The following is a 15,929-nucleotide window of genomic DNA, read 5'->3' as shown; positions in this document are numbered from 1 at the left end:
TTAATGTACTTAGGTGGACACATAGCTATCCTCATTAAAAATCAGTAACACTGAAATAATAAAGGTTATGGTTTTTAAATAACGTGACCCTTTGTTTACTGATAGCAGGAATTAATTTCATTTGCTTTGGCAAACAGAGAACTCCTTTGCTCACCAGGCAAAAAAGAAATTCTAGAGAGGATTTAAGGAAACAACCAACCAACCAAAAGCATAATCCAAAAGCCCATAAGCCCCCCCCCAAACCCTAACACATGTCTCTATCCTTCCAAGTTGGGCTGCACTGAATCACTAAGACTTGCAAAGAAAGGCCATAAAGTAACTAACAAGACCTGGAAAGCAAGTTCTTATCAAGAGGAAAAGGAAAGGTATTTTGAAAAGGCAAAGTGTGAACCTCCATTTCCAAGATGTAAGCAAATCCTTAAACCAAAGGAAAAACATTCAATAGAAAGGTGACCTAATTCAAGCCAAATGTGCACCCTTTAATGCCCACGTATTCAGTAAAGGAAGCCAATGGAAAAATAAATTATGGTGAACCAACAGCCAGAAAGAAACCAGTGTGAAAAGGAAATGCAGAAGGCAATTACCTAAACCCACAAAATATAACATGAATTTCTTCAGGCACTTCAGACACACCCGTCTTAGACCTAGTCACAAAGAACGCTGGGGAAAGCACCTACACGCTTCTCCTTCCAAACACAGCGAAAAGGTATTGCTAGAGGCACGTAAAAAATTGTTATGGTAAATCAGTAAGCTGAACAAAGGCCATCAATACTTCAGGGACTTCAGAGGGGAAGGCTGAGATGTCAAAATAAAGCATAATTATTAATGAAAAAGAGAATATACTGAAATAATCAAGCATAAACAACATGTGGAGTTTTATAAATATAAATACCATGCAAAAAAAGCCTCTCTACACTATCAAGCAAAGGCCTGTATTAACAGGCCCACATATTCCCACTAGGAAGATAATGAGCTATTTTCGGCTGGGGTGTCTGGGCAGGCAACAAAGGTTCCGGTTTTGTGTTCGGCTACCCTTTATCTTTACGAGAAGACCCCTCCCCTTCACTTCACCGAGGTATGCTGACAGCCACGCAGAAGCTTAAATTCGGTGTCATGGCCTTGGGTGCCACCACATGCCTTTCTGATCCTGACCAGCCTCATGGGGGCTTTCCACCCACACCCCCTGCCCACGGCCGCCACAGATCCATTGACACGCAGCCCTGGGCATTCAGTCCCTGCCTGGATGACCTTGTGGGTGCTCCCATCTCCAGCTCAGCCACAGCCATGGGAGCTGTGGATCTGGCGGCTGAGCCACGCGCTGGCTTCCTGGCTTGACCCTGGGCCTGCCTGGCAATCGTGGGCTGTGTCTGACCCCGGTTACCGTCACTAGACCTGATGCTGACCTGCAGACTGACTTCCCCACGTAACCTTGGCCTGCCTCGTCACCACAGCCTGGTCTGGCAATCTGGACTCTTGGCCGATGCTGGGTACCACTGCCCGCTCTGTCCGACTTGCCTCACCTTGGGCTGTGGGATTAACAACAGGTTTCCTTTGCTACTGCTTGGATCACATTCTGTTCATGTAATTTTTAAACGAAGCTGGAATACTTACTAGCTAGATACACCTCACTACAGATGGTGCAGGTCGCAGGAGTCCCCACGACTAAACCGACTGTCCTCACGGTCTCCTAGGATCAGCCGATTCTGCGCTGCTATCAAGGACAAGCACCTGCTCATTTTCATACCATGCTCTTTAAGATGGCTCCCTCAACAAGCCGGTATATTGCCTGTTGCAGCTGAACAGCAAAAGATCTCTCCAGAAAGCCAGGATCGCTCCTGACCCTTTTCAAGCAAACCAGTTAGAATAGGGTGAGACCTCACCAATAATCACAGAGAAATGTCGCCTTCTAATGTTTCAGGTTAGCATGCTTTCAACAGTAAGCTGCAAGAGTATATTTCTGATCGCGTGACACACTGAAACACAAGCCTGGCTAGATAAGAAATGCTTCCCCTCTCTATAATCCACTGCCTAAAGTTGTTTGGTTCAGTCTCTGTGGGGAGAAATCTAAAATACCAATTTTGTAAACCTCCACTTACCAACAATAGACTAACCTAGCCTCTCTTTGCAAGGTCCCCATAACAGCGATGGCAAATTGATTTTTTTTGCTGAAGATGAGAACATTTTGTACCATTCTGCAAAGGCTGAATGCCAGGCTTAGTCTCAGAATGTCAGTCTAAAGTCTCAGGCAAATTAGGAATGGAACAAAGACCAGAACCACAGCCTTCTTTCCTGTACCTCCATTTCTCTCCACCCCTCTCCTTCCTTGCTTTCTGATTTGGTCTTCCCTTTCTGTTCCCCTCCTCCAGCTTCTAGTGTCTTCTCCCTACGCTCCAGCCATGTTGGCTGGGATTAGCTCTCTGTGGAATGAACAACTGCAGTTTTGAGGCATGGAGCCCAATTTTCTTTCTGAGAATATAGTTTGACAAACATTTTAAGTCAGTATAAGCCAGCTTTGACGGTCCCCACCTTCTGCTGGCCTAACTGTTGCTCTGACTGCAAGGTTAACTGCACCAGGAAACCTACTGTGGAAGGCTGGATTTCATCCGAATCGCTATCCCAGCCTGGTTCAGTTGCTCTGGTCATCATGATGGGACAGAGGAAGGGACAGCACAAGGAGAAGAATAAGCCACAAAGGTGAGGAGAGAGTAAAAGTGATTCTTTTAGTGCAATGTGAGTTTATGCCAACTTAAAGCAGCTGCTGAACTTACAACCTTAGGTCATCCTTTTAATTCAGCTGGCTGATTTTTCAATATGTTTCCTTCCAAAATGTTCAATTACCTGCTCTGAGTCACCCCACAGCTCTACAAACTCTAACATCAGCAAAATGAAGGCACTGTAGGAGCAACGCGCCCATCATGTGGAAACACCATATCCCAGAAGAGCAACAGGCCTGCACTGAGCTACGCTGTCCGTGCAACCACAGCCTTTGACCAGCTATGGATACGTAACGACGGGCGAGATACAGTTCAGTGCTGATCACAGCAAATTCTACAGATTATACTTTTGCAATGAGGACTCATATTTTTTATTACTGATAAAAATAATATATTATAAAATATTATATATTCCTAAATGCTATAAAACATTTTTATTAATTAATACTTTACTAATTATTATTCCATTTCTTTGGTGAACTAGACCTGGCATTCCTCTAGGAAAGCCACCGCTGGGCAAACAGGTAATGACTCCTGTACAAAATGTTCCTTTGCTCTCAAAGCTGCAGTCCCGTGCAACCGCACAGTAAACTTCTCTTCAGCAGCAGATCTGTGTAATTCTTCCAGTGGGAGCTGAGGATTCGGGAGAACTCATGGAGGTTAGTGTCACATCAGCTAACGCTGTCTACACAGTTACATTTGGAAATTGAGGTAGAACTGAGACTAACTCCAAAAATCATTCCCTTCATTCTTAGCTCATTTGCAAGGAATCAAAGTCTGAGCTTTCTTCACTCCATTTTAATAAAGTTTCTAGATCAAGGTGAGTTGGAGTGAAATCCTGTTGAGGCAAACTGTACAATTCAAGTGGCTGCAGGGAAATAATGCAGATTTTTCTCTTTTAACAGGAGACTAAAACTGGCAATAACATGACAAACATCTTCCGTGCTGTTGTTCAGCAGTCAGATGGGACTGATCTAGGTGAGGCTGTTAGCTGTAACAGCAGACCTCAGGAAAACTTTCCCTACTTCCTAAGTTCTAATGACATTTAGGAAGTATTTAAGAAAGAGCCAATAGAGTAGGAAAATGGCTTTTAAGGCACTGCCTGCAACCGAACACTGCAAACAGAAATACAGAAACAATGGTGAGTACCACACTCATCAACAGAGAACGCAGGGACTGTTTTAACGGAGACAGCGGTAACGCTTAACTGTACCATCACTAGAGGGTGCCGTTCGATTACAGAGTTGCATTTTTGTTCTCATCCAAGATGTTTTCATACTCATACAGCAGGAAGTTATATAAATAATAAGGCTAACAACATGAACTTCTGCTCTCCTCTTGCACTGACATATGTCTGACTGTGCAGCAGAACTGGAACAGCAAGTTAGATCAGCAGAAAATTTGATTATAAAAAAGTGACTATTCTGCTGATGTAGTTTGTTGAACCAGTTTAGTAAAGAAGAGACCCAGTACCAGCACGAAGGAATGGAGGGATCAGCCCTTCAGGCTGCACCTTGCTGTAAGACAAGACACCCAAAGTGAGAGGGCGCCCGTTCTGTCCTTGCCCAGCTATGCATTCCCATGCCTTGTTTCAGTATCAGTGATCAAAGAACCGTGCAGAGAGGCAGTTCAGACTGCATAGGCAGCATTTGCTTCCTTGGTAGGGTAAAGTTTCCTCAGTGTTCTTAAGCAGCTCATCACAAACATCAGTGAAAGGGAAGAACTCAGGCCAAAGCAGAACTCTTTGAACTTCCAGGGAACTGCAACACAAAATGTGATGGGGATAGAGGGTTGTGAGTAGAGCTCAGCTTTGTCATGGCCTTCTCCAGGGCGGTGACCTTGATTCCATCATCCTCCACAACACCTACAAACCTTGACTTTCACTTTCTGTATTCATACAATTTTTCAAATTACGTTTGCTTACTGGCTATGAAATGAAAGTCCACCCTTGGCTGACTGGGTCTGGCAATGTAACCAACGTTTTATAATAAAGAAAAAGAGAAGACCCCTCTCAGGTCCCTTCCTAAGGCAACAGACCTAACTTTTGACAGAGTACTTGAACGTTCCATGATTGTGTACACCAGTAACGGAACACCCAAATGCTGAAAATCTGCTTTCAAGCTACTAGAAACATAAGCAGTCCCACTTTGATCAGACCTGTATCTTTGCTTCTTCCTTACAGTCACTGATGCCTTCACTCTACTGTAGAAAGAGAAGACCCCAGGAGCAGCTGATAAACTACACCAGCAGTCTTCCAGTGGTCTCCGTAACATTTTTAAATCTACAACATAATGAGAAGGTGCCCAGTTTTCTCTCTTTTGACTCTGTCAGATCATACAAGAGAAATACAAATTCTTGACTTCAACGCATTTGTTCAAACACTTGTAGAAAACGTATGTAACTACAAATGGAAGCAGAAGCGGGGAGATGTCCACTTGCTAATGTACACGAGGTTTTGAGCCAACCAGTGAAAAGAAAAAAAAAAGGAATGCTGGATTTTTCCTCTAAACATCTCATAGAAAGTGAAAGAGATGAACCTTGCTTAGCTGTGAGAGGAACGGGGCGCATATCTGAAATTCTTGCACACAAAAGATGACCAGTCATCATCATTCAGTCAGTAACAACAGGAAGCGAGTTGCCACTTCTGTGTCGGCACTGTACTCCGCTCCTGAACACCTACAGCTCTCCCAGCACTTTTACTGCCGGGACTGTTAAGACTGTCAAATGAAGCTCTCCTACCTTCTTCAAGGTCGATACTCAGAAACACTTTCAGACTGGTGGAAGCTGCTTTCTGACTGGGGTTACATTTTAAATCTTCACTTGGTCAGATTCTGATAATTATCATGCATGTAATTTTTCACAGGCTTGAATTAAGTTGATGGTTTTATTTCAGCTACTTATTAGCAGCAGCTCTTTATGGCTCTAGTTGAAAGGAGACAGTTCCCACTGGAATATCAGACAGCAGCTTTTCATGGGTATTACTTACTCTGTTGTTTTGTACACATCAGAGTAGAGCCCGGCCTTCTGGTACTTCTTCTTTGGGGGTCGAGGTGCTTTTTTCTCACGCTGGGCTAGAGAAGGCAAAGGCTGCTCAGTGTTTTCAGGTTCATGCGGTTTCCCAAGGGCATCATGTGGACTGGGAGGTTCAGCTACTGCCTCAGTAAAACTGGAAGAAAAAAAAAAAGATTAGAGATTATCTTATCGTATTTCTTACCATAAAGGTTATCTTGCCATATTTCATTATTCCTCCCTAAAATCTGGTCAGCAGAAAAAAAGTCCATGTTTCTGAATTACGAGATGCCTCAGCTATTTAAAAACCCTGCAATTCAATGATCATGATCAAGTGGTGGTTAAGCATAATCCTAAGAAATGTACGATCTTTTTCCAGTAATGTTATTATTATTACAAAAAGAATGTTTGTTCTGCTAATGGTTATCACTGGAGCCTCAGCTGAGTAATTCAGAAGGGGCTTATGCTATCTGCTTTTGTACTCTAAAAATAGTATGTGGTAAACCTTTTCTTAGCCTTCAGGAGCGCCACACAACACTCCCTCTGAACATGTGGTTCCAGCAACATTCTGTGAACCTAAATGCCTGTATTACAGTATTCACTTCTGAAACACGAACGGACGTTTATTTTTCAGAACTATTCTGAAAACACACAAAGGAAGACTTCAAGAAGAGTTTAATCTGTTTGTATTGGTGACTTTGGGGATGAGCATGTGGAGATTAGATCAGAGTCAGATTTCTGGTGTGTCCTTTACTAACCAGTGATTGCACAAGTGCGCAGCTTAACTCCTTGCTACTTTGGTTTTACTCTTTATTTGCTGTACACCAACTGATCTCACCTGACATTCTGTGTTGCTTCTACAAATTTGTCTGTAATGCATGAGTCGCTCTCTTCCGGACTCCCATGGTGCATGTGGCTCTTACAGTTCTTATCCCGCGCATGAGGGAGGAACAATCTTTGCTCTGATATCTCACCTGTTACTAACTCATTAAAAGTATTCTTCACCAAGACATCATAAAACTTGCTTCACTTGAGACACAAGCACGAAACCAGCAGTTTTAGACTACCTGAGATTCCATCCCATTTTGGGGTGTCTTCAGTAACTCAGGAAAACCCTCAGCATACTTAAAACTGACATATTGGTTCCCTCTTAACTGAACCCCTCAATAAAAATAAAGGTAGCAAGCAGAGCTCCTTGAGTAGGATTCTTTCATGGATTGAAATGTTACAAAATCAACAATGACTAGACTGAGGGTACAAAATTGTAGGGGAATTACCTCTTATTGCTCTCCTGTTCATCTTCTGGTAAAGGCTTTTGTCGCTTCCTGGCCTGTTCCTCTGCAAGCCACCTCTTTCTCTTCCAGCCTTTTCGGTGATCTGTATTCAGGTTCACACTTTGCACTACAGCTTCAATCACATCTGTGATGGTATCAGGTCCCAGGTGTAAGGGACTGCTGCTTTCTTCTCTTTTATCTAACTCCTGGCTGACCAGCCGAGCCGCCTGGAAAGCCTGCATTGAAACGACAGCCTGCATCGGGTATTTCCGGGGCCTACCTGGCCTGCGCTTCACAAAATTATTCCCTGTCCGTGACTGCCTTTGCAGCTTTTTGGCTTTCAGAATTTTATTGACATGGTCAAGATTTTTTTTTGTTGCCAAGATCTTGTTATAATTGCACATTTTCCTAGCTTGTCGCTGCATGGCTTCAACCACACTCCTCTTGAGATGATGTGGGGAATAGCTGTTTGGGAGTCTGTCTGACAGAAGCGAGATACTATCGCTGCAGGAGCTGCTGGGAATTGCAGGGGCTATGAGGCTGTCCTGTTTCCCCAGACCTCTCTCCCTGTTGTGGTTTCGAGCAGGACTAGCTGATGGCGGAACAGACACATTTGCAATGACTGCTTCTAAGGTTTTGTCCAGAGTAGCCTGGCCTTCATGCTGTGCCATGCGCTGCAGCAAGCTATCCACTGAATCATCAACAGCAGTTGCCAGCCTTGCTCCCCGGGCAGGTACTCCAATCACTGCAACACAAACATACATATACTGAAACAGACTTGAGATATAATCAAATAAGGTTGGAATTAAAATACAATACTTGGAGAGATTGAATCATAGAACCATAGAATCGTTAAGGTTGGAAAAGACCCTTAAGATCGCCGAGTCCAACCGCTAACCTATCACTGCCAAGCCCACCGCTAAACCATACCCTCAAGCACCACGTCTACCCTTCTCTTAAATACCTCCAGGGATGGAGACTCAACCACTTCCAGCCTTTTGTGTCCCACAACTGCCCGGAGCTTCAATGACAAGACACCAATTTCTGTAACAGAAGCTCTAATGGGAAAGGGCCCCGGCAACGCAAGTAGAGTAGAAAGTTTGCATTTTATGTCATCAGTTTTAGCATACAATTATTTTCCTTTTATTCACAGGCAGCCCCCCACTTCTAGCAGCAAAGAACAACGAGGGCATTCCCTATGTACGTACAGTCCAGAACTCTTCTCAAGTGTCTTTCTCTTCAACACTAAAAATAAAATACTGATAAAAAATTGAGCAACATCTAAAATGTTTTTAAATTAATTTTTTCTTTTTCATAGTTTGGAAGTACTGAAACAACTTTTTCATTGCTCTTGCAATTTCTTTATCAAAAAGACAAACATAATGATGTCAGAACTGATTGCAATAAAGAACAGGCTTGGATAAAGGTAAATCAAAATATCTGGACAAAAGAGAAAGGCTAATTTACACAGGAAGTAAAGTTACATCTCACTTTTTAAACAAAATGTTACATGCTTTAGAGCTGGTATTTGAAAAAGAGAATTTCCAGGTCAACCATATAGATTATGCTGTATTAAAAAAGGGATTTGTTCCAAACTAAGAGCTTCCCAAAGCTGCCCTGCTGCTTCTTAGTGATAACATTTAATCAGAAGAAACCCTGTTCTCTCTGGAATAAAACAGATACTGTCCTCTCATAAATATATCACAATTGCACACTAGCATTTGCAAAATGTTACTGTAATTGCGGCCAATTACTTAGATTAGATCTACTTAAACTAGTGGGTCCTAGGCTGTAGACTGAAGACCCTGTACTAGTGTAAGGATAACTGTTAAGGGGAAGTCAACAAAATGTTTTTATGTAAGGGTTTCTGTCATTTGACAGGAGGGAGATTATGCATTAGCTGACAAAGATAAAGGACAAACAGTTTAAAATAAATATTTTCTAGCATAAGTGTGGTACTCTGGAGAAAAGTATTCTGCATTAAGATTCCAAAGTCATGAATTTTCAAGTGCAAATGAAAACATGCTTCAGAGAGTGCAAAATTTAAAGGGGGAAGGATCAGCATAACAAGCTGTAAAAATTCTCCTGTGAGCAATGTTCTTCCTACGGGGTGAAAAAGGAACAGAGAAACGTACTTGTCAGGTCACTGCTGTAAGCCTAACTGTAGTCACTTGGAAAACCTAGCGACCCGGCCAACTCTGAAAGAACTGGAAGGATTTACACGTTCAGCTTTCAATTTTAGATGAAATAATAAAGATAAATTACCCTTTGTTTTCTTACGGTCTCTAAATACACATTGGGATGGAGCTGAGGGTTCCTCACAGAAACACCATCTGTTTAGCACAGTGAGCTCTGTAAACAGCTGCACCATCCAGTGATAACCAAACTACAACACAACGCATTTGGACACAAAGTCTAATAGATGTCCTTGAACTAGTCTATCTGTTTGGAAACTGATCCAAAAGGATGGGACAACTGAAGGCTATGAGCCCCAAAACAGCTGCAGCCCTGGTCGGGCACACTCGCAGCGCTCGGTAACAAAGCAGCTCTCTGACAAACGCACTGACAACCCACATGCATTCCAGATCTACAGAAAATATAACAAAGACTGCTCTTTTCAGCTGCATCATCAGTTCAACAACTTTGAAGTTGATAAACTTGTGATTCATTTCATTCTTACGCGCTCCTGCACAAAATACGCCTGAACTTTTAACACCTTCCTATGCACACACTTCCACCAATTGCAGTTGCCCCTTTAAAATGAGAAAGTAAAAGACAGTCAATGAAACGGAGAGGAAAAAGCGAGGACGCTTCTTCGCCGCAGATGACTTTCTTTAGCATATGCTGCATAAAGCATCTGTTGCAAATATCAGTTTAAATGGAGAAGGAAATAGCACATTTTGGCACATTCTTCCTATACGGAAATCGTAACTAGTTCTGTAAGTACCAATCCTGAGGATGTTTACTACAAATCTGCAACAACTTTGGTGCATAAGAACGTCTGAATTCTGTTAGCGGGAGTTCTTTCTAGAACTGGGCTTCTCACAAAATCGGTCAACGTTACGGGTTTTTTTTGTGTCCAATCAGAGCTGTTGTGGTTTAAGCTCACATCACGTTTTCCTCAGAGGGACTGCAAACAGGGTCTGTTTTTACCGCATGGCTGACGACTTGCAGGTAATATACAGGAAATGAACACTTTCAGATCTTCCCTCTGACAATTTGGTCAAGGGATTTGACAGTTTTGTAGGTGTGAAAATGTGACAGATAGCAACAAGCATGCATTCACGCAGCGTGCCTGCATGAGTCTGACCTCCTTACAAAAGAAAGCTCAAAACACATCTGAAATACCCTTCCCTTCCTCGCGAAGCAAACAAAGACGGAATTCCTCAAGCAGCAACCTGCACAGTATGGCACTCCACGGCTGAGAAAGCCGGCTCCCTCAACAGCCTGTTAGTGTACATTTGCTCAACTCCATGATGCTTTTGTGCATCTGAGATTTGGTCCTCATTTGATAGAGCTGATAAGAACGCTACCGGAGTTCCCATGGCTTTCAGTGCTTCCATCTCTCTCCTACTACCATTTTTCACCTGCCTAGGGTCATTGAGAACTGTATCATTAGTGATGACTGGGATCAGCTGCTTGTCATCCTCTGTCACCTCAGCAGGGTTCTCACATGCTATGAAGAAAACACAACAGAACACCCCACCTTGATCCTAACAGTTACTACCCACGGGCAGAAAACCGTCTGCCTTCAGAACAGCACAGAAGTCAGGCTTTTTCCTTGTGGAGGAATGAATCTGTTCATCTAATTCATTCATTAACTGTAGTGCCACAGGTCTTGCTAACATTAAAGCTTTGAGCTTCATGAAGACTAAGTTAACCTGCTGAGGAACCCAGTCCATTCTGCCATAGGTATGCTGCTGCTTCTCTAAGCACCTGCTTGTTTCCCTGTTCTACAACTCAATTTGCAGCACTTGTATCCTAAAATATAAGTGGAAAAACTCAGTATCTCCATGATCATATTGCTGCTGTTGAAGTTCTCATAGCAATGCTGTCTCAGCTGCCAGTAGTAGCATAGGCCTTAGTACAGCAGTGTTCCCAAAAACAAGGCCACCAAATACTACTTGCCTGTAGAAGATGTGCTCTCAGATGTTGATCTCTTTCTGGAAGGGCTGCAATTTGTGCTCTCTGACTGCCTCTGGGAAGGTTTGTCCTGTGTTGGCAAGGTGCCTGAAAAGCAGATCAGGGAAGAGAAAAGCACAAAAAAACATCATTTCACTCTGGCAGTGCCAACACAACACACTGTAGATGCTAAATATTCAACCTAAGATGGCTCTTTTCTAGCTTTAGGAACACTTGCTTGCTATGATGCACAGAGGTGGAGGAGGACAGAAATGGACCGTCAGGAAAGAATTTTTCATGGGCTAATGGCATAAGGACAGTAAACAAGCTGCTTAATATCATCAGAGTATTAGCTTTCACATTAAAAAAATACCCACAACCCCACCATATTCCTACTTTCAAATGAACCCCATAGCTTCATTCTTTGATTTTCACAGAACAGTTGAGTTTGGAAAGGACTTCTGCAGATCACCTAGACCAACCACTCCGCTCAGACCAGGGTCAACTAGAGCAGGTTGCTCAGGGCCACCATGTTCAGTTGGGTTTTCAACATCTCCAACGATGGAGACTCCACAACCCAGAGTTCAATCACCCTTCCAGTCAGATACTTTTTCTTATGTACGAACAGAATCTCCTGTACTTCAGCGTGTGCCCGCTGCCTCGTGTCCCGTCACTGGGCACCACTGGGAACAGCGTGCCTCCTCCTTCTTTACTCTCTCCCATCAGGCACGGGTACGCATTGGTAAGATCTCCCCAGTGCATTCTCCTCTCCAGGCTGAACAATCCCAGCTCTCGCAGCCTCTCTCCGTATGACAGATGCTCCAATCCCTTAGTCATCTTTGTGGCTTTTCACTGGACTCACTGCAGCGTGTCCATGTGTTTCTCGTACTGGGCAGCCTGGAGCTGGCCGCAGCGCTCCAGATGAGGCCTCACCAGGGCTGGGTAGAGGGGAATAATCACCACCTTGAGCTGCTGGCAACACTCTTCCTAACGCATCCCAAGACACTGTTCCTCATAAGAGTCTCTCCAGCCTGTTCCGCCAGCCAGTGACAGCCCCTCTGAACAGCGGCACCATCATCTGGCGTATCTACCACTCCTCTCAGCCGTACCATCTGCAAACTTGCTGAGGGCGCGCTCTGTCCCATCATCCAGGTCATTAGCGAAGAGGTTAAATAGTATCGAAGCCCACACTGATCCCTGGGGTCACTGCGAGGGACTGGCCTCCAGCTGGGCTGCGTGTTGCTGATCACAACCTTCGGTGCCTGGCGGGCCGATTTTCAATCCAACTTGCTTTGTAGAAGCATTTCTCTTCCACTCCCCAGGCAGAACTGCTTCAGGTAAGACACTATAAACTGCAGAAAGCTGAAAAGCTAGAAAAAAATTTCTTAAGCACTTCTTTAGATTTTTCTCTTGCTATGTTAACTTTTCCTTTTTAAGGTCCTGTCACAAAAGTAAAATTCTGCTGTGGTCAGCCCTGGCAGATCTGTAAAACCCCGGGGTCTAAACAAATGAGAGAGATTGTTATCTACACACAAACAAGCGTAATGCATTATTGGATTTTAGGCACTTGCAAAACATGTTTGACTGTACGTTCTGAGTGCGCAGGGCTTGGCATTACAAAAAAATAATTAGATACTGGCTTATCACTACAAGACGTCATCCGGCAGCGGCAATCACAACTACAATTACTTAATTTAAAAACAGTTTTAAAAAAGCTACAGAGATCTCACGACTATTGGAAGGGTAAGGGACAAAACTGGTCATGGCACCTTTGCTGACAACGTGAGAAAAGATCTATTTCTGTTTTCTTACATATACGTATTTTCTTACTGTAACTTGTTTTATTTCCCTAAAACTTAAAGGAATCCCAATTACTTTTGAAAGCAAAGGCTGTAGGATTTGCCAAAATTTCATAGAAAAATCTGCATATTGCGACAACGAAAATGCTGACATATTAAAAATTCAGATACTAGTATAAAAAAACAGGTAGGCAAAAATGCACATGGCAGCGTGCAATGAGAATACGCGCATCATGGAGATCTCTAGAAGATAAAATCTAGAATGAGTCCTTAAAAATGGACTTTCATTCTTTCCCTTTGAAATATCATTTGTGATAAATGAGCTCAGCGCTGCACGGTCAGTTCGGATCTCTTTCCTTTCCAACAGACTCCAAAGAAATGAGAGAGCGGACCACGGAAGTTATGTTCTCAGCCAAGGCCACTAATATCCACCCGTGCAAATAATCCTTCGCTTCAAGTCGTGAATAGAGATCTTAAGGCACAGGACGATGGAAGAATCCTGGAACGCACCAAACTGATTGACCAGAAATCTTTAGGAAAATCTCCTTTGAGACCCCGTCACGCCTCAGAGTTTGTGCTTTTTTTATCATGGGTGTAACATCTAAGATGTGTTCGATCGATAGAGGAATTAACAGTATCGCTTTTCCAAATACTCTAACTTCTCGAGAAGGCAGAGGAATAATTTTCATTCATTCTTCTCAACAAAGGCACAGTCATAAGGCTGCCAGGCATTGTCCCAAGTTGCAAATCATATTCCTGGTGAAGATTTTCTGGTTTTCCTGCATGGATTCCTGATGTGGCGATGGTGCTGGTGGGCTCTGAAAGAGGGAGGGCTTCTGAACCGCCGGCTCCTACAACATGCAGGTGAAAAAAAAGCTGCAGTGGAGCTGTGCAGGGAGACCTCACACGGCTGCTTAATATCAGGAAGAGCAGTCAACTGGGTTTTTATTCCATAATGAGTTTTTCTACTAAGAAACTACAAGATGCATTGATTTAATAAAGCGTAGATTAACATGTATGCCCTGGGACCTCAGAGAAAAAAAAATTATACAGCAGGAATAACTGTTCTAAGCAGAAATAGGCTGTAAGTTATAGTAAGGAGAAAAAAAAGGGCAAAAGGAATTTGGAGGGCTGCTTGGATGGCAAAGCCGTAACTGTGCTTGGTGACAGACAATGCTCGTGTCCCAGAGCTCTTCCTTCTTTCACAGCTTTCGTGCTTATTTCCTTCGTGGGCACCAGCCCCCCGCGGTGGCGGCTGACGAGGAGCCGTGAGGAGCCGTGAGAGGCCGTGAGGAGCCGTGAGAGGCCGTGAGGAGCCGTGCCCCAGCTCCGGGCAGTGCCCAGGCCTCGGCCCGGCCCGGCCCGAGCGACCGGCGGCGGCGCAGCGGGACGCGGCTGCTCCCGCGGCAGAGGCGCGGCCGGCAGGGGGCGCCCGCCGGCCGGTGGCTCGCGTGCCCGCGCACGGCGCAGCGCCTCGGGCAAGCGGCGGGAGGGCAGGCCGCGGGCGGGCCTCGGGCGGGCGGCGGGAGGGCAGGCCTCGGGCGGGCCTCGGGCGGGCCTCGGGCGGGCGGCGGGAGGGCAGGCCTCGGGCAGGCGGCGGGAGGGCAGGCCGCGGGCAGGCGGCGGGAGGGCAGGCCGCGGGCGGGCCTCGGGCGGGCGGCGGGAGGGCAGGCCTCGGGCAGGCGGCGGGAGGGCAGGCCTCGGGCCGGCCTCGGGCAGGCGGCGGGAGGGCAGGCCGCGGGCGGGCCTCGGGCGGGCGGCGGGAGGGCAGGCCGCGGGCGGGCCTCGGGCAGGCGGCGGGAGGGCAGGCCTCGGGCGGGCGGCGGAGCGCTCCAGTGGAGAGCAGAGCTGGGCGCCCCCCTGACAGTGGGGTCAGGCAGGCATGGACGTGTCTGTGGCCACCGGCACAGGACGCCCATGCTTGGTGAAGCCAGCTTGCCCGTCCGAGCGGACCATCACTCCAACGAGCGCCTGCGTCTCCTGTCAGCCTGCGGGCCTCAAACCTGCCCTTTTATTGTTAGATGGAGGGAAGGCAGTAAGGACTTTACAACTGCGTGGGTTGCCACTGAACGGCTGACGCTTTTCTTTCCCTTTCCTTCCAGGAATTGTGAGGGGCACACCGAGCCTGGATTAGGATAAGCCATCGGCTGTTTGAAATAACTGGTGGTGTGAAGCCACAGGCGTTTACTAAAGACCACCATGAACTTCAGATGAACAGGTAACAGGGTCCTACAAAAATCTTAAAGACAAAACATTAGGGCTGCGCAACTGTCACTGGTGTAACGGCATGTCCACGCTGTTTGGATTAAACAAGCCTACAGCGTGTGAACTTCTAGCTCACCTTCACCTTCTGTGAAAGACCGACCTTCACTCGAGTCCTGCCAAAACATGCACGTCTCTAACGCAACTAACTCGGACACGGGCAATCTCTGAAAATATCCAGCATCAGCTAATACCATAGAGAGAATTTGTTGGGTAATTCAACCAGGCAAGCTTTACGTTCAAAAGTTTATGGAAAGGAAGAGTATTTTCCATATGGGATACTTTCAAATAAAATATCATTATTATCTCCTACAGTTCATACGGACCAATTTTAGAAGGCAGTTCCCAGTGCTGGTCTCTGACTATGTTTTAGCTGCTCTGATGGAGTGTTCTCTCCACCACGCACCTAAATTGCATCTGGTTTAATAAACAATCTTTGATGCACCACAGGTTTTTTTCTCCATCTGTGCTATTTTCTGAAGTGCACAAAAACATCTAAGTCTTTCATTGTAATAGTTTCAGAATCACAATGCAGCACCACAGTTAAAACGTAACAAACCACAACACGCAACTTGACGCTGATCTTCTAATAATAATAATAAAAAGCCAGCCTTTTAGTTTACTGGGACTTTTTCTAGATGCAGTTTTAACTTCTCTGATATACTGCATGCACATGATGTGGGGCATTAGGAGCTCCTTGCGAACAAGATGAGTCCTGAGCTGAAAGCCAGGCTCACAATAAAACCAGC

The 15,929-nt window shown here is 45.1% G+C and overlaps 1 protein-coding gene across 2 annotated transcripts in view; it reads right to left on the bottom strand.

Moving 5' to 3' along the window:
- The window catches only part of ASH1L (ASH1 like histone lysine methyltransferase), a 65,632-nt gene that overhangs the window by 25,058 nt on the left and 24,645 nt on the right, over positions 1 to 15,929 (bottom strand). For both annotated transcript variants that reach the window (XM_064475363.1, XM_064475364.1), the window contains exons 4-6: positions 11,126 to 11,227; positions 7,001 to 7,742; positions 5,701 to 5,880 (exon numbers count right to left, since the gene is read on the bottom strand). In XM_064475363.1, coding sequence (XP_064331433.1) covers positions 5,701 to 5,880; positions 7,001 to 7,742; positions 11,126 to 11,227 — 1,024 coding nt within the window. The remainder of the gene's footprint in view (positions 1 to 5,700; positions 5,881 to 7,000; positions 7,743 to 11,125; positions 11,228 to 15,929) is intronic.

Source organism: Phalacrocorax carbo, chromosome 28 (assembly GCF_963921805.1).
Source record: "Phalacrocorax carbo chromosome 28, bPhaCar2.1, whole genome shotgun sequence".
NCBI classification, from domain to species: domain Eukaryota; kingdom Metazoa; phylum Chordata; class Aves; order Suliformes; family Phalacrocoracidae; genus Phalacrocorax; species Phalacrocorax carbo.
Note: the sequence above shows the minus strand (reverse complement) of the source record. Positions and strands in the feature narration are given on the sequence as shown.